Source organism: Rhinatrema bivittatum, chromosome 8 (assembly GCF_901001135.1).
Source record: "Rhinatrema bivittatum chromosome 8, aRhiBiv1.1, whole genome shotgun sequence".
NCBI classification, from domain to species: Eukaryota; Metazoa; Chordata; class Amphibia; order Gymnophiona; family Rhinatrematidae; genus Rhinatrema; species Rhinatrema bivittatum.
The window spans coordinates 186,532,666-186,550,987 of NC_042622.1; the positions used below are offsets into that span (position 1 = coordinate 186,532,666).

Here is an 18,322-nt window from a genome sequence, read left to right on the forward strand (position 1 = left end):
AGTGATGTCAGTTTTGACTACTTCAAAGTAAAATTCAACATTTGTGGGTTACCCTGGCTATTTACCTATGTAGATAAAACACAAAGCAGTTATACCTTTTCAAACATTCAAACTGCTAACTGAAGCAAAACATTCCAAGTTGCTTTCTGTTTTGTTAAGAAGTTATTAGTATGTCTAGAAATTAAAATACTTGCAATAAAACTGTATTAAAATTAAACCTTCTGCTTACACTCAGTACTGAAAAAGAAAGAGCTTAATTTGTCAAGTGTATTTCTATTAATACAAACAAGAGAAAAACCTTAAATTTAGGCCCCAAGTAACTGAAAATGTAACAATCAAGGAATGACAACCAAGCCCTTTAAAATCCCAGGAAGTAAAGGAAATATTTTGTGCCTCTTTCATCCAGCATGTCACCCACAAAACCAACCTAATTTTTTAGATTTAGAATAAAATTATCTTCCTGCTTACAAGAACTAGAACTTCTGTCTTTTACACAGAGAGACACAATTTTGAGCCATCTCAATAGAAACTTTGTTTAATTATGTTAGCATTAAACAGTTAACTATGGAACTAAAAAAAATAAATAAATAAAAAATAGTTTCACTTGGTTTCTCAGCCACCTAAAAAGGAAGAGAAAAAAAAAACCCAAAAAACTTTGCATTATTAAAATACAGCACAATAGAGCACTCTTCAGTGGAAGCTGCTAAAAAAAAAAAAAAAAACCCAAAAGAAATCAGAAGTTTAAAAGTGGGATCAGTTCAGCTATATAGCTTGAATCTCTAATAATTTGTTCCAAGAGCACAAATCACCTAATTTACTGAAGCCTTTTCCCCATTCCATATCTATGGGATAAAGTTTAGTAAATTAGGCCCAAAATGAGGTTAAACTACTTAACAGGGCACCATACTAGTATTTGCCGCTAGCGAATTTTCTCATGATTCCAACTAGAGTTTACACAGTTAAAAGCATCTCACAGTAATGCCTTAAATATTACATCCCTACTACATCCCCCTTCAGACAGTCCAAAAACTAACATAAGAAGTTGCCATACTGGGTCAGACCAAGAGTCCATCAAGCTCAGCATTCTGTTTCCAGTAGTGGCCAATCCAGAATACAAGTACCTGGCAAGTACCCAAACAAGAAATAGATCCCATACTATTAATGCCGGTAATAGCAGTGACTATTCTCTAAGTCAACTTCATTAATAGTAATTTAAGTATGGACTTCTCCTTCAGGAACTTATCCAAACCTTTTTCTTAAATTCAATTACACAAATTGCCCTAACATCCTCCTCTGGCAATGAATTTCAGAGCTTAATTGTGCACGGAGTGAAAAAAAAAATTGGTTTTAAATGTGCTACTTGCTAACTTCATGAAGTGCCCCCTAGTCCTTGTATTAACTGAAAGAGTAAATAATCGATTCACATTTACCTGTTCTAGTCTTCTCATGATTTTATAGATCTCTATCATATCCCTCCTAAACCATCTCTTCTCCAAGCCGAACAGCCCTAACCTCTTTAGCCTTTCCTCAGAGGGAAGTCATTCCATCCCCTTTTATCAGATTGATTTCCCCTTCTCTGTACCCTTTTGTAGCACAACTATATCTTTTTTGAGATGTGGTGACAAGAATTGCACAGTGTTCAAGGTACGGTCTCACCATTCTGTGATACAGAGGCATTATGATATTCTGTTTTATTCACCATTCCTTTCCTAATAATTCCTAACATTGTTTGCTTTTTGACCACTGCAACAAACTGAGCTGACAGTTTCAATGTATTGTTCACTATAACACCTTGATCTTTTTCCGGGGTGGTAACTCCTAACATGGAACCAAACTGACAGGCCGATACAGTACAGTGCACTCCGGTGGAGCGCATTGTTAGCCCGCGTTTGGCCACGCATTTTCGACGTGCTATTTTTACTCCTTATACAGTAAGGGTAATAGTGAGTCGAAAACGCACTGCCAACCCCTCCCCCCGAAACTAATAGCGCCCACAACATGCAAATGCACGTTGATGGCCCTATTAGTTATTCCCAGGCGATATAGAAAGTAAAATGTGCAGCCAAGCCGCACATTTTATTTTCAGAAATTAACACCTGTCCAAAGGCTGGAATTAATTTCTGCCAGCACCTGGAAAGTCAGAGGCCCCAAAATTAAAAAAAAAAATCAAAAAAAAAAAAGTTTAAATCGGCCGGCGGGTCGGAAGACGGATGCTCAATTATGCCGGCGTCCGTTTTCCGAACCTGTGGCTGTCAGTGGGTTTGAGAACAGACGCCGGTAAAATTGAGCATCGGCTGTCAAACCCGCTGACAGCCGCCGCTCCTGTCAAAAAGGAGGTGCTCATTTGCATACTTGATCGCGCGCCCAGGAGAGTGACCTGGGCGCACGTTGGGAGAGTGGGTGCTCGCCTCGGAGAGCCGGCTCTCCAACAAATTTTACTGTATCAGCCCGATTGTGTAACTACAGCATGGGGTTTTTTTGCCTATGAGCATCACCTTGCACTTGCCCACATTAAGTTTCATCTACTATTTGGATGCCCAATCTTGCAAGGTCCTCCTGCACTTTATCCCAATCTGCATGCCATTTAACTACTCTGAATAATTTTACTTCATCGTCTCCCTTTCCAGATTTATAAATATATTAAAAAAACACCAGTCCAAATACAGATCACTGAGGTTCACCACTGTTTACCTTTTCCCACTGTCAAAAAAACTGACCATTTAATCCTATTCTGTTTTCTGACTTTAACCAGTTTACAAGCCACGAAAAAACATCAACCCCTACCCTATGACTTTAGTTTTCTTAGAAGCCTCTCATGAGGGGCTTTGTCAAATACCTTCTGAAAATCCAAACACACTACATCTACTGGTTCACCTTTATCCACGTTTATTAACCCCATCAAAAAAAGTGTAGCAAATTTGAGAGGCAACTTCCCTTGTGTAAATCACTAAAACGTTTGTGAAACGTCAAAAAAATGCGCCTAGGCAAGTTAAAAACACTGAATGTCCTTCCTATCATTTGATATCACGAGAGAAATGAGTCAGTAAAAAGATCCAACACCTTTCAGACACATACGACTGGGCAATTTGTGTTCAAAGGCAAAGAATAAGTCCTACTTAGAAAAAAAAAGTAAATAAAACACTTATTCTAAGGCACTACCCCATGCATTTCTTTCCATCGTCACTATCCCGGCACAACAAGAAATTCTGGTGTGCAACACTAACCTTATCATCACGTGGCCGATAACTGACCGGCAGAAGGGTAAGGTTTCAGTGACAAGGGGAGCGCAGCCGGGCATGTTCCAACAGCTGACTACTTGGATCTGTTCCGAAGGGAGGCGCAAGCACCCTCCCGCCCCCCCACCGGTGCACACACTGCGACCAAAACAGGAGGCCGCCTCGTCTCGCTTTAAATCTGGCAGCACATGGGTCCGCATTGTGAGGCCGGCGCGCGAGCAGTCCCGCAGTGCGCACGCGCGGCGCCCTCCAGAGCCAGGGGGAGGGAGGGCACCAGGCCAAGCTAAACTGAACCGTGCTGGTCTCCGCGTCCCTGTCAGGGCTAGAGAAAGCCGGCAGAGGAAGCCCCGAGGGCGAGTCATGAGGGGGGGGGGGGAGGAGGGCAACACTGGGCAGCCACTGTCCTCCTCTTAACCCTCCCCCACCCCCGAATAAACACCTCAGCCCAACTTCCCTCCCCTCCCCCCACCCAAACCCAGGACACAGGAGAGCCACAGGACCCAATCTCACACACAAAGAGTGTGAGCTCGAGCCCTGGCAACCAACGCAACTGCCCGGAGCAGCGGCATATACACACACGCACAAGTAAAATTTAAAAAAAAAAAGTATGTGTGGGGGGGTTACAGGTTCAGGACGCACCCCCGAATGGAGGGAAAGAGGGAGAGGTACTCCGGAGCGCTCCCTCAGCGCCAGGTCTCCCTTTTGTTAAGGGATCTCCGAGCTGAGGCAGCCAGTCGCCCCCCCCCCTCCCTCCCTCCCTCCAAGTCCTCCTTTCACAGACAAGCTCGGCCGCCCCAGGTCACGGCCCCCCCTCCCTCCCTCCCCTGCCCTCTTACCTGCCAGCTGTCTCCGCAGTAACAGCGCCGACTGGAGCTCCGTCATTATCTTCTTTAGGGAGAAACAGACGGACTTTTCCGGAGAGGGAGAGGGAAGGGAGGGGGAGGGGGTTAACGCGGAAAACAAAGCCCGCTTCCTCTGCCCCAGCTGGGGAGGGAGGAGGGCACCCCGTTAAACAGCTGTAAGAAGAAAAAATGGCTCAGAGCGAACGCAGTCGCCCGGCGCCTCTCGCTTTTATTTTTTTTCTGTCTTTTTACCCCCCTCAAGAATTTCACTGCACTTAAGGCCACTTGGAGCATGCGCTGTTATAGTCTCAGAAACAGCTAGACTGTGCGTGACGGCGTGCGCGCCGGTCGCTGCCATCTTAGGGAGGGCGGCGCTTGCGGGGAGCCATCTTGGGGAGGTCACGGGTGCGGCGTTGGTTCAGCGCGGTCGCGGTATATTGCGCCAAGCTGTGACGTAGTTACGTGTGAGTTCGGGCCGACGTGGGGCTCCCGGGATATCCTCATTAAATTTGTATTTATAGAAGCAAAGAGTGCCTCATAGAGAAGCTGATATAATAAACCCGCTAATCTTAGCATAGGTTTTAATTTATGTCGATCTTTTCTGCGCGAACTTTAAAATCCCGGGAATGATAATTAAATTGTGGGATTTTAATCTCTGTTTAAAATGTATGGTCCTTTCGGGTTACTTTTGTCATTGGTTCAGAGGGTGCTAAAAATTGTAGCCTTTTTGGAATGAGGTGATAGTTTTGGAACAGGTTGTTGGGTGTGAAATTCCTTGGTCTGGGATACCTGCATATTTGTGTATTTGGGACGGCAGCTTTGTTCTGCTTTCGGATGCACAAAACCTATAGCAGTGGCTTTCCTCCTAGCAATAAAGGCTATTTTGTTGTGCTGGCCGTCAGAAGAGGCCCCACTACTTGCCCAATGGAAAAGTTGGATGCAACAGCATGCGCAACTGGAAATGATACGGAAAAAGGAAGCTGCCTCATTGAGGTCTTTTCCTTCCAGGAGGGGCTATTATGATTTATGGTACAAAGTTTTGCTTGCTATATAGAGTACCCCAATAGTAAATTCCAATGTAAAAACAAAAAAAAAAAACAGAATATACCAAAAAAAAGGGGGGAGGGTATTTGTTTCGCCTTTTCCCTTTTGGCTGATCTGGAGAAGCAGTGAACACTCGTCTTTTCTTTGTGCGTTGTGGGTGTTTCGGTGTGAATGTGTATGGATGTGAGTATGGATGCTTTGGGGGGTTTTCTTTTCTTTTTCCCTTTTTAATTTGTTGCAGCAATAATGGAAAATTTGAAGATTATTTGGCGTACTCGTTTGAAGCTATTGCTTGTTGTTGCTGTTGTGAAGTTAATATGATTTTACCCCTGTTTTCTATGTTATGATTGCTTGCAATTGTAATTTCCGTTAACTCAATAAAAATGAAGTTTAAAAAAATAACTCATGTTAATGAAGGTGTTAGCTGTTAGCTATGCAGTGATGTGCATTAAAGGTCGGACTGCTCAGCACACATTTTTTAACGATGGAAATTTAACTCCTTGGTCAGAGGTGAAGTCAAAGTTAACTCACGGTTTTGGTGGTCATGTTATTCAGTTGTGCCCACTGTGGAAGTGTCTTTCTAACAGCATCACTGTGGGCCAGCATGCTTTTATATTGTAATGTATATTTTTTATATTTTTGTTCTAATGATATATGTTGAAAGTTTCTGTAAACCGTTTTGAGTCCCATGATTTGGAGAGAAAGTATATAGAAATGATAGATAATAAGCAGTACTTTCAATATGAAAATCTTCAAATAAATCTCTGTACAAAAATAAGAGACCTTGGTGTTTACATAGACCCAGAACTCAACTTCAAAAGCCACATTGCCATAAAATCCAAAGAAGGTTACCACAAATTATTAATACTAAGAAAATTAAAACCACTGCTTAATTTGAGCGATTTTAGAACTGTTCTACAAGCCCTTATCTTTAACGGCATCAACTACTGCAACTCTCTCCTCCTCGGTCTACCATATTCCACTATCAGCCCTTTGCAATTACTCCAAAACTCCGCAGCAAGAATATTAACTGGTTCTAGCAAAAAAGATCACATAACCCCAATATTAATGGACTTGTATTGGCTTCCCGTTCAGAAGAGAGTACAATACAAAACGTTATGTCTACTACACAAACAATCTACGGAGAAAAGGCGGAATGGCTGAATGCCACAATACGGCTCCACACACCACAGCGCAACCTAAGATCAGCGAGCAAAGGCCTGTTATCTATACCGTCTGTGTCACCTGCTAAATTAACTTCTGTAAGGGATAGAGCAATATCCCTGGCTGGATCGAAGCTATAGAACATGCTGCCCCAAGAGTTAAGACTGGAAATAAAACTCAAAGATTTTAGAAAATTGTTGAAGACGTGGCTTTTTAACCAAGCTTTTAAGGAGGGCATAGGCTAGCAAACTTGGGGTCATATAGGCATCATTAAATGGTTCTTTTCTCCTCTCTTTTAAATAACTCCAACGATTTCTGTTATTACTGCTATTTTAGTTAATTTTAGTCTTTTTGTTATTACTGCTATTTTAGTTATTTTTGTTAGATTGTTTTTTACTCAATGGTAGAGACAGATTGAGGTCAACATTATTATGGATTTTGTATCTTATTGTGTTCTTAGATTGAATTTTATTTGTACTGAACGTTTTAGATTTTTTTCATGTTTCTGATGTAAAAGATGTAAACCGATGTGATGGTCTCGGTTCCAAACACCGGTATAGAAAATTTTATAAATAAATAAATAAAAGTCTAGAAATCCCCCTTCACAATACAGCTAAGGAAAGGGATAGTTTTCATGGCACACCACTTTTAACGTGGTTATAAAGGGGAATTTCCAAGGGTGTGTTTAGGTCAGGGAATTAAATAAATTCGCACGTATCTAAAACACCTCTCCCCACTTAGCAGGTGCTTTTGTCACCTCTGTATAGGAAATTTTCTTAGGGGAACTACCCAGCTCCTTTCTTGTAGAAAATTGCCTCAATAACACGTGCTAACAGCACCCTTGTATATTTCCATCACTGCAGGCTTTTCAAAATTGCCTCCTTAATGGATCTGGGAACCTGAACAGTACTTGAAAAATAATGAAAATAAGAGCAGGTCTGGTTTTCAGGATATCCACAATGAATATGCATGAGATAGATTTGCATACAATGGTGGCAGTGCAGGCAAGGCTAGCTCATCCATATTCATTGTGGATGTCCTGAAAATCAGGCCTGTTTGGAGCAGAATTGGCCCATCCAGTTTTCAAGTTGCAAGACTTGAAGAATACTTACAACTCACATTTCGCATTTCCTCTAGGTCTTCCTCCTTTATCCATTTGATGTTATCTAAGTCAGCAACAGATCATCAAACATTGGGAGTAATTTTCTCAATGTGTTGATACAATCTTGCTCCATAGTTAGCAATTAATAGATTCTGTTTGCCATGGGAAAATTGCAAGTGGCAAAAGTGGACCGATATTTGCATAGAAATACAACCAGTAATGCTTTGATTCCATTCTACCATGCCATCATCCTCTTTGTATCCCCTTTATACCCCATTTGTAGTTGTTGGGGTTTTGTTTTTTTTTCGCTTGTTTGATTTGTTTATGGCTGGAGGAGGTACAAATCTAGCCGGGTCCGCAGGGTTAGATGATGTGTAGTTTCTTGTTTTACGAGCTGTGCTTTTTAAGTGTATTGGTTTTGCTGCAGTGCAATCAATAGAAAAGAGAATAATCTTGTCTTGGGGAAGTGAAGCAAAGTTAACCTTTTTTAGTGATAACCATGGTATTTCTTCTGCTATTGCAGAATATTAATGTAGATTTCTAATAGAGCTTTTGGTGGTGGAATTGATTGCAGTTCTAAATAGGCTAAACAGATTTCATTTCCTGATAACTAAAAGAACACCCATCACCATAAGATCACTAAGCAGCAAATCTCAGTTTAAATAGGGAAATTCCCTCCGAGTGCCTTAAATGCTTCTCTTGCCCTGTATTCTATGTTTCATCTTGTAAGTCTCACCAAGACAGAAATGTCAGGTCCATCTCAGAGTATCAGCCTAACAATAATAATTTGTTCTTATGTGCAGTACCAGACACTGAAAAACACAGACACGGCTACATTCAGACTTTCTGGTTGCTTATTTCTTGGCCCTGTCTATGTAAAAGACTGAGATTGTAGTCTGCTCACCCTTGCTCATCCTCATTGGCAATTCTGCTGAAAATGCTGGGAATAAGTTCACGTTATGTGAAAGCCTGTTGCTATTCCAGTGCTAGGGCTGTCCACAGCAGTTTCTGTAGTGTGGAGAATGGAGAAGGAGCAGTTTCTTTCTTTTTTTTATTAATAAACTGTTGAGCAACAGGCTTTCACATAACAGGAACTTACTGCAAGTTACGCAGAAGTTGGGACAGTGCTAAGAAAAGTCTTGCCTCTCAGCCACGTGCCCTAACCATGCTATGGATTCTCCCCCCCCCCCCCCCCCCTCCCATTTTAAACATTATTTTATCTCCCCTCCCCCATTTTACCTTCCTATTTAAAGAGCATGCCCAGGCAGCTCAGGGATCCCTTGCTGGCCCTGATGGCTGGAGGGAAGTCTATCCCTCAGTACAGTTCTATAATCAGCATAGAACTCGTACATCACAGCGGCTGTCTTGCCATAGTACCCAGGCCTGAGCACACCCAAGCCCCGGGACCCTACCGGACCCACATTGCAAGGAGTCGTGCTACTGCCTAAGCCCGTTGATATCCCCTCCCTTTAATACCAAGATTGCTTTTTTGTAAATATTTGGACAGGGTGGCCAGATGCAGAATGCACTTTAAGTGTGAGCAACATTTCTTCCGTGAAGCAGGATGAAAGTCCCCAAATCCAAGACCACTGGCATGGAATACAAGTAGGGATGCTTTGAGCATTTTCTATCCCTTATATGCCATTGGTAATATTATTGGTAATGTCCAATGGGAACAGCCTTATCGATGTTTGCAAGTCACTGTGGGGTAAGAAATAATGTATCTGTTTTCTTTTGTTATTCTGCAAATGCAGCTGTTATAGATGGAGTTTTTATCAGTATAGTTAGTATTTGATTTTCTTAATTATTTTCACAATGTTTTAACTTTCTTTTTTGGATTTTATTATTTAGTAGGTTGGGAATGCCCAAGCATGGAAACTTAGAATATGGTAGGGATCAGAGGGTCCATCTAGTTTGTCTAAATTACTTCTCTTGCTTGACTCTTTCCTTTTGATTTACTGCACTGTACTACTAAAGCTCTGTAAAGCAAAATGTTGCTTTTATTGTGCTGTCATGCAGTATGTCAAACAGATGGTGTTGGCTCACGTTTCTTATGTGGGTCTACTAGACAAGGTTTGAAACAAAGACGGCATTACATTAAAATAACACAGTGAAGGGCTTGGCTAGCATTCGCCAGTATGACCTTTGGTTCTCTTGCCAGTCACAGCAGCAGCACTGTCAAAGATTACAAAATACTATTTGAACAAGTTCCGTGCTTCCAGCTCATCCATGGGCCAGAGATCTTGAGGCAATCAAGGAGGAGACGTTGCAAAAGGCATGGTGGAGGTGGCATTCACTGGCTTCTTGCTGAACTCTGGGGTACAGCGCTCCCCTCCCCCCCCCCCCCCCCATCTAGTGGAGGCCCACTCTGAGGGGAACGCATATTACACCTGAAACAGAAGAAAGACAAAGGAAGAAGGGCAAGGAAAGAAACCCAGGCCTTTGGGTTACTTGCCACTGCAGAACGACCTGCAGCTTTTTGTGAACAGTCCAAGAAATGGACTCCTGAGTAAAGCAGAGTCCATGCCCCAGGCACTATGTCACACTGTCCCAAAGATGCCGGCCTTCTGCCATTCTACCCCATCATAGCACACAGCCAGTGGCCTCCTGCCGGTGCAGCCTAAAGAGGAGGAGGAGGAGGAGGACTGTGTGCTGGTAGTACTCGAGCACTAGAGCCAGGTTGCATAACCTTCTCAGGACAGTACACCCAATCAGGCTACCAGCAGCCAGGTCGTATCCGAGCAAATAACAAAAGTATATTGTGCTGCCTTGTGTTGTAGTTTTATGAACATTGTTGCAGCAGAGTTTATATTGGCTCCAAATAATGCAGCCAAATTGCCCTGCAAGGATTCTGTGCACCATGTTAAATCTTTTCTGTATTTATTCAAACTTACAGTATCCCCTCTCCCCTTCCCAGACACGGTCTACTGACAAATATAAAAGTTTGTTTGCAAGACTTATAAAATTTTCTTTTCTTTTTTTTTTCTGAGGAGGAGGAATATATTGCTTTGGCTCCAAATCCTTTTCTTTTCCAGGCATAAGTGAGTTATTTATTTTTGCACAATTCTTGCCAGAGTGCCTGTCAGGAACCGCCTGTTCCGTAGTGCACCGCTGCTATCAATAGATCATGAGATAACAGAAAGTAGGGCTGCGTGGAGAAAATGTGTAACGCTAAAAGCCTGAATTAAACTGAGCTTTGTGCAATGAAACAGACGGCCTGGTGGATTTTGTAAATACTCCTACACGATCCATCCCGCCTGCCTCTTTTTAGTGCTGTCCTACTTAAAACCAAACAGCATCTGGCAATGGAGCTTTCTGCAGGAGGGGATGCGGCACACGTTAGCTTCCTTAGGGACACAGCACCAAGAATTTCAAGGGAGCCAGAGGCCTGTGCCTACCCATCTGTATATATAGAAAAGAAACATTTGGAACCTGACTGTGGGTAAATCAAGTCCTTCTCTAGGGAACATCATCCAAGCTACTTTCCTTGAGTACCCTCAGGAGCTTTACCTATAAGCCAGCGTGTTTGTTTCTTGAGTAAGTATTAAAAGCCTGGTAACCACCCTAATGAATGCTCACTAAGCAAAGCAGCAGCAAGGCAGAGTTTGGAGTGCATGCAGCTCTCGGAATGAAGACATCATGATAATAACAAGGTCACTGCATGCAAGGTTTTTTAGAAGAGGGGAGAAGAGAGATTGGTAAACACCACCCATCCCCCCCCCCCCTCCCAATATTTACTGCATTTTATTTCTCAGAACTGGCTTTACCTTGAAGTTAGACACAAAAATTCACTGTATGAATTCAGCAGGATTTTTCATTGCCCAAGCAAATAAGGGGGTGTGGAAAGAGTGTGGATTTGAGAAGTGATACCAAGTAAAATAAGAAGGGAGATGATGCCCATCCTTATGTTAAGTACAACATTAATGGCAAATAATGTCCATTCCAACGCTGTCTAAAGCAAGGTGCATAGCCCAGAAATAAAGCTGATTGCTCAGCATGACTGGATCAGGACCCACCTCACTGTGATGAAGGCTGGGAAACAGTAGAGAGCTCTTCCATTTATCCACAGAGCAAATACAACAAGGGTTCTTTCAAAGTAGGTGTCCTCACACTAATCTTTCAGTGCATCTCCATGCTCAAAAATGACGGGATAATAATTCATTGTTTTCTCTCGGTTCAAGCCTTGATTTCTCTGCTGAAGCTACCAACAAGGATACTAGCTGTGGATGCTGGTTTTGTGGTTAGACAGACCTCTATTCATTGTGAACTGAACTGAGGTCTCCAGATCATTGCACATAGATTACTCGCCGAATTTTCTGGGAATCCTGACCTGAGATGAGTTTGACCAAAAAGCTCTACATCCCTTTGCCAGTTCACTGAGTCATTTGTTTCCCCCTTTGGAGCCATTTCACATCTGAAGGCTGATGTTTCTAAGTATTTTATCCTTAAACGTCTGTATGAAGAGCAATAAAAATAACATAGCATCAAACGCCTGACGTACATTTGTTCCTTATGTGCATCAAGCAGCGAAAAACAATAAGAAGCACAAGTTGAATCGTGGGAAAGTCCCTTCCCACCCCCATGCACTATAAAACAGTTTATCGAAGACAACAGAAGGGTAGATTGCAAACAAACAGGCATGTCTTAAACAAGACAAAATACATTCTTTTAATTTGCACTTTACTGAGCCTATGATGTCAGAGAAAAGAGCAAAATATTCTCTTAACAAATGATCTTGCAGGAAATGGCAAACAAAAAGCTCTTCAGGACCCCATGATGGGAAATGACGCACACCAGGACCCCAGAAAGAGAACATTTTAAAGGAATAAAGTGAGGGGGGCTCCCCGTTCCCTCCTGTTCTCCCAATTAGGTGGACTGTAGATACCAAACTAATGCGTCTACTCAAAATCCTGGTTACCAAGGCCTCTTCAGGAAGAGGGTTCCTCAGAGTAGGGAAGCTGTGCTCAGCTTTCTTGAGCTTTCTGTTAGTTCATTCGAGCATGGAAGAATCAAGGAGACTTCTCCTCCGGCGGATGGGTGTGAGATGTAGCTATGCCTCTGCACCTCATTCAGGGCTTTTCTGCCCCTAATTGTGGAGCTTTTCAAACTTAACAAAAAAAAAATAAATCTGGTGTTTCCAGTCTTAAATAATAACACTAAACTGATTAACTCTTGCTTAGCTGCTGGAAAAGCAAGGATCTTGAGACAAAAATTGCCTATCAGAATGAGTCCACCAGCCATGTTCTGCATCAAGCTCCAGTAATGAGCAGCAGGAGGAAATGGATGAGAATATTGGTACCGGGCATGATCAGATACAGTTCAATCATAAAACGCGTGAGAAACTGCATCATCCTCGAGAAATCACCATCGAGCAGGCAACTCCAGCCCAGGGCATGAAAGTTCCTTCCCATCCCTCTTATGAGTGATGGTGAAGTAGCAGAAACTGGCAGAAGTAGCTGGCAGAGGCCTGGATTGCTGGAAGCACTGCTATGCATGTTGTAAGCCCAGTGTGAAACACTTGGGGATATTTTCAGTGAAGGGTGTTATGTCAAAATAAAATGGTTGATTTGAGATTTATTTTTTTTTAAAGCTTGCTTTTTGTACTCTGTTTCCTTTGACTAGGAACAAACACATGCATTCATAAGCAGGTCTTGCTGCTATCAATAATTCTGATCAACTGCCCGGAAGCCCTGCTTTGAGCACTTGTTGTGTCATAGGTTTTCATCACTGGTCTGGGGGAGCATTTTTCTCATTATTTGAGGATCTCTTTCCTTGGATAGAATGCATCAGCAGTTCCCCAGGATTATATCTCTTGTCTGCTTCTACTATATAAGCATGCATTAGATCTCCAGTTTCAGGGGTGGCCAACTCCACTCCTTAAGAACCGTAAAGAAGTCTGAGTTTCAGGTTATCCACAATGAATATGCATGAGATAGATTTGCATGCACTGCCTTTGTTGTATGTAAATTTTATCTCATACATATTCATTATGGATATTTTAAAATCCTGGCCTGTTTATGACTCTTGAGGTCCAGAATTGGCCACCCTGTCCTATTGCCATGGATGAACCACAGCAAAGATCCCATGAAGAGAGATTTCCTTTTGTGGCAATAAGCTGTAAGTCATGATAGCAAACAGCACAGAAGGTTCTGGATTCCCATGATAATATCAACTAGGATGTGATGATGGCTGCATTGTAATTAGCTGGTGAGGCTTCTTTTAAATGCACACCGGTTAGGTCTTGGGCAGATGCTATCACTTTGGGCGCTGCCCAAAAAAATGTAAAAGCAAATGAAATCAAGAATGTCATTAATAATCCCAATTTGAGTAGCATTAATGCACACCAGGTTGCACTCTTCCAGGACATTACACTATTGTAGACTTGTCAGGCCATTACAGTATGGTGTGCTTGGCTGAGCGCACAGTTAGCCCCCGTTTGGCCGCACGTTTTCGACCCGCTATTTTTACCCCTTATACAGTAAGGGGTAATAGCGCATGGAATAGCGCATGGAATAGCGCATGGAAAACGCGCAGCCAACTCCCCCGAAACTAATAGTGCTCATCACATGCAAATGCCTAGATGACATGTTTTATTTTTTATTTATAACTAACTGTCAGTTATAATAGTTATAGTGGTTTATTTGAATTGCTTACTTATAATTACTTATAATCTTACTCATATTCACCCGTTATTTAATGTTTTTGACGACTTGTTCTATGTAACGCCACAACTGCAATTGTTCTGTTTCATTGGAAACCGATATGATTTGATATTTTTATCAAGAATGTCGGTATAAAAAAAAAATTCTAAATAAATAAATAAATAAATAAATTAGCTATTCACCCACAATATAGAAAGCAAAATGTGCGGCCAAGCCGCACATTTTACTTTCAGAAATTAACGCCTGCCCAAAGGCAGGCATTAACCATTGATGGCACCGGGTAAGTGTACAGAAAAGCAGAAAAAAACTGCTTTTCTGTACACCCTCCGACTTAATATCATAGCGATATTAAGTTAGAGGCCCAAAAAATAAAAAATAAAATCTTCTGAAAAAAAAAAAATCTGCCCGCGGTCCGCGGGTTGAAAGACGGACACTCAATTTTACCGGCGTCCGTTTTCCGAACCTGTGGCTGTCAGCGGGTTCGACAACTGATGCTGGTAAAATTAAGCGTCGGCTGTCAAACCTGCTGACTGCCGCCGCTTCTGCCAATAAAGAGGCGCTAGGGGCGCGCTAGTGACCCTAGCGCCTCCTTATTAGCACGGGCCCTAATTTGAATACAAAGTCACGCGTCAGGAGAGCGGGCGCTCACCTCGGAGCACCGGTCTCCCGCGCAGTTTACTGTATCGGCCTGACACATAGGAAGAATGTCAGAATGAGCCAGTAGTAGAGCACTCTCGGTTATCAGGTTGCCTGTATACCAAGATGGCTTGGATTGGGCAGCAGAGGATATGTTAATATCTATCACTCTTTGCTGATGTTAACATCAAATCCCTAAGGACTTTGCTTCGTGGCTGCTACCAGTACCAGATACAGCATCCTTCTTCATCTCCTAATACTGTCTTCTCCTTCCCCAAGGTAGGACCGACCACTATCATGTCATGGCACATCGTGGTAGCGTGGGTAAATCTATGTTATATTCATTCATCCCACTCAGGAAAATCACTTGTCTTTCTCTCATAATGTTTTTTCACATCAGGGGTGTATATAACTCATGTCATCCCCATTGTGTAATGGCATTTATCAAACATGTTATGCTTGTGTAGTTAGTACGGACCAGTGTATATGTGTTCCAAACGTTCCTGCTCCCGAGAGTGCAGGAAAATCACAAAAGAGAAGCTTTACAAAGCAACTTGTAAAAATCATTCTTACATGCTAAGTACTACTTGTTACTTTTTTTTTTTTTTTTTTTTAATACTGTGCATTGCACAGAAGGTAGCAGTGAGTGATGTGCTGGAGGGGACTCTCTGGGACCCTTGGAAGCTCCTTGTAAATTATTTTATAACAAATGATGACTGGACGGAGCAGAACTGGTAACAGCCTCTGGCAGCACGTCAGTCTGCTAAGTGCTGACTTCTTTCAGGGACTGCTGTAGCTCAGGGGAATCAGATGTTTGCCCAGTTCTAGGCATTCCGAGGTTCCTAGTGCTGTTATCTCAGTGTGAACAGCAGGACATCAAGTCCCAGAATGCCCTGAGATGAGAGTTAAAACCCAGCACTGGTTAGAAATGGTCAAGCTGAACAGGGAGCCATCTGGTCACCTTATCCGAGTGGAATGCAATTATCTGATTAATCACAAAACCTCCCCATAAACTCTGAACACAATAGATCACTGAAGAACAGCTACAGGCTGGTTTGCTCAGGGTCAGCTGACCCAGGCAAGTTCTTATGGATTACTAAATGTTCTCTATTGCCTTCTGTTGTTTACATCGTAGCTGCATTTGCAAGGTTTGCTGGTCAAATCACATCTTTTGCTCCACAGTCAAGACTACTTACAGTGTTTTAAAACTGTCTTCTCTCCATCTCATGCATTTATTCAAATGCAGTCAGCCAGTCGGAAAGCAGCATTCATTCTAAGTGCTAAGAATAGGAGAAACATGCTCCTGTTTTCCCAAATGGAAGTACGCATGCATAAAATACGTTGAAAGTTTCAAGAGTGTGAATCGTGCTGCATGACCTAAAGCCCAGTTCTATAATTTTTGAATCAGGGAGCCAGAGCTGGGCTTTCCTTTTTCAGTAGGTAAATACTGGACTACCTCTTTCCTCACTGTCTTTGGCTGGTTAAAATAGTTACTTACCTTTAGTACAGTACTGTTCTCTTTTGCTTTCTAGAGTCATCCCATTGACCTTCTTAGGCTGACTCTTCAGAATGCTTCTTCTTATGTCCATCCAGCAAAGGCATATTTCTGTCCACCGGTGAGCACCTTTCAGCACCCGTGAGGTGGCCTCGGCAAAATCCTGCACCATGCAGGGGCTGTCCTCAAGCAATGGGCAGACCAAAAGGTGTTGCATGGTCTTCTTCTCACCCCAGCTGCAGGTCTCAGGTTTGGTAGAGATTCCCCATTTTGTCATATGGGATCTTGACCTGCTGACTTGGCTAAGGAGGTAATTTAGGGCCTTTTCAGATGGTTCATTCCTACTCCTTGTGCAGGAAGCTGCTGAGTCTCTTTGATACTCAGGTTAATTTTAGCAGCAAGATCTTCAAGTTGCATCTGCCATCACATCTCACAAGGCAGTCCAGGTGAGGTGTTAATTCCTCTGTTTCATAGGAAAGTTCCTGTTTGACTTAAGTCATGTTGTGTCAGTACAGAGCGTGTCTTTTGCCTTCTCTCTCTGCTTCTGTTTGCCTGGCCATGATTGTCCATGAGACCAGTGCTGTATAAGGACAAGCACTGCCCAGTTGGGCTTTGTGTTCCTGAAAGAGATATCACTTCCCCATCCATTAAGTTGGCACATTGCCTCCCTGTTCGCTTCTGCATATAGTCCAAGCTTCTCTTGCTTAACCTATAAATGCATTCAGACCCAAGCTCCTCATCATCTATCTTCTATTCTCTCTCTACACCCTTCCTCTCGAACACTCCATTCATCAGATAAATTGCTCTTATCTGCACCCTTCTCCTTCAATACCAACTCCCAACTCTGTGCTTTCCATCTCACTGCAGCATATGCCTAGAATGAACTTCATAACTCAGTTCTTCCTGCTGCCTCTCTTTGGCTCTATTCAAATCCACTTTAAAAAAAAACAACTCAGCTCTATGAGGCTGTTTTTAACTCCTAAGCCCTTCTCTACAATAAATAGGCCTCCCATAGGCTTGCTTGTCATGCATGCCTTGACTAGAGAATAAGCTCCGTGGGGCAGGGACTGTCTCTTATGCATATCTGTACAGCACTGTATATGTTCAGTAGGGCTTAAACAATGATAAACAGCAGTAGTAATAGTGATGTAATAAATTAGGTACATTTATTTATTTATTTATTTATGATTTTTATATACTGATGTTCATTTCAAAAAGAGATATCACATCGGTTTACAATAAGGTACAATAGGTAATTCACTATCCCCTAATAGGGCTTACAATCTAAAATTTTTGTACCTGAGGCTAAGAGATTACAAAAATAAAACCATCAAAATCAAAGTTCTTAACAATTAAGCAAAAGGTATAACAAGGAGCATATTAAAGAAATAACACAAAGGGTTGCAGGAAGGGGTGCTTGCTTGGTGCCTTTCAAACTGCCCGGCTCTGTTTGCGATGATGTCAGATTTATTTGGAATCCTCCCGATAGCATTTTCAAACTGTTCAGAATCTCTTGGAGATGGTTTTACTTGTGAAGCTTAACTGAAGGGACATAGGAGCTTGGCTTAAATCTATTATTAAAGGTAAACGGCTTCGTTCTACATGTAAGATATGCTAGCGCCATCTTGTGGTGAGATGAGGAAAAAAGCCTAGTGAACATGTCTACTGTGCCCTGAATCTGCAATCTACGTGACTGGCTAGTCAAATGAAGGATCTTCTAGTGTTTTGATGCCTGGTGAAAACCTAGTTATTCTATCAAACCTATGGATCCTCTTTTTAAACCACTGATTTAGTATTTGTGCCTGCACTTTTATTGCTGTTATTTATTAAGGAGTCCATTTTCAGCTGCTGTCCAACCATCAAAGTTAACTGGAACTTAACTTTATTGGGATATTCAGCAGCACACCCACACTGCAGAACATACCCAGTTATCTTAAAGTTAGCCAGGTAAGTTTATCCGGCTAACGTTAGGTCACTTCTTCAGAAGACCTAAAGTTAACTGGCTATGTTAGGTGGAAAATGCTGAACATCAGCATTTATACGGCTATAACCTAGCCAGATAACTGGCTCCACTCCAGAATGCTCTCACCCTGCCTCAAGCTAGTAGGATAAACTTTTGACTGGATAAAAACTTATCTGGC

At 42.3% G+C, this 18,322-nt stretch overlaps 1 protein-coding gene across 2 annotated transcripts in view; it reads right to left on the reverse strand.

The window, feature by feature from the left end:
* Positions 1–4,451, reverse strand: part of UBE2G1 (ubiquitin conjugating enzyme E2 G1) — a 185,574-nt gene extending 181,123 nt beyond the window's left edge. Inside the window, exon 1 of one of the 2 annotated variants that reach the window (XM_029612570.1) lies at positions 4,073–4,451. Coding sequence is in view for 1 of the 2 variants with exons in the window: in XM_029612571.1 (XP_029468431.1) it covers positions 4,073–4,118 (46 nt within the window). In the remaining variant the exon portion in view is untranslated. The remainder of the gene's footprint in view (positions 1–4,072) is intronic. The other variant, XM_029612571.1, reaches the window with a different exon arrangement.
* Between the last annotated feature and the right edge of the window lie 13,871 nt (positions 4,452–18,322).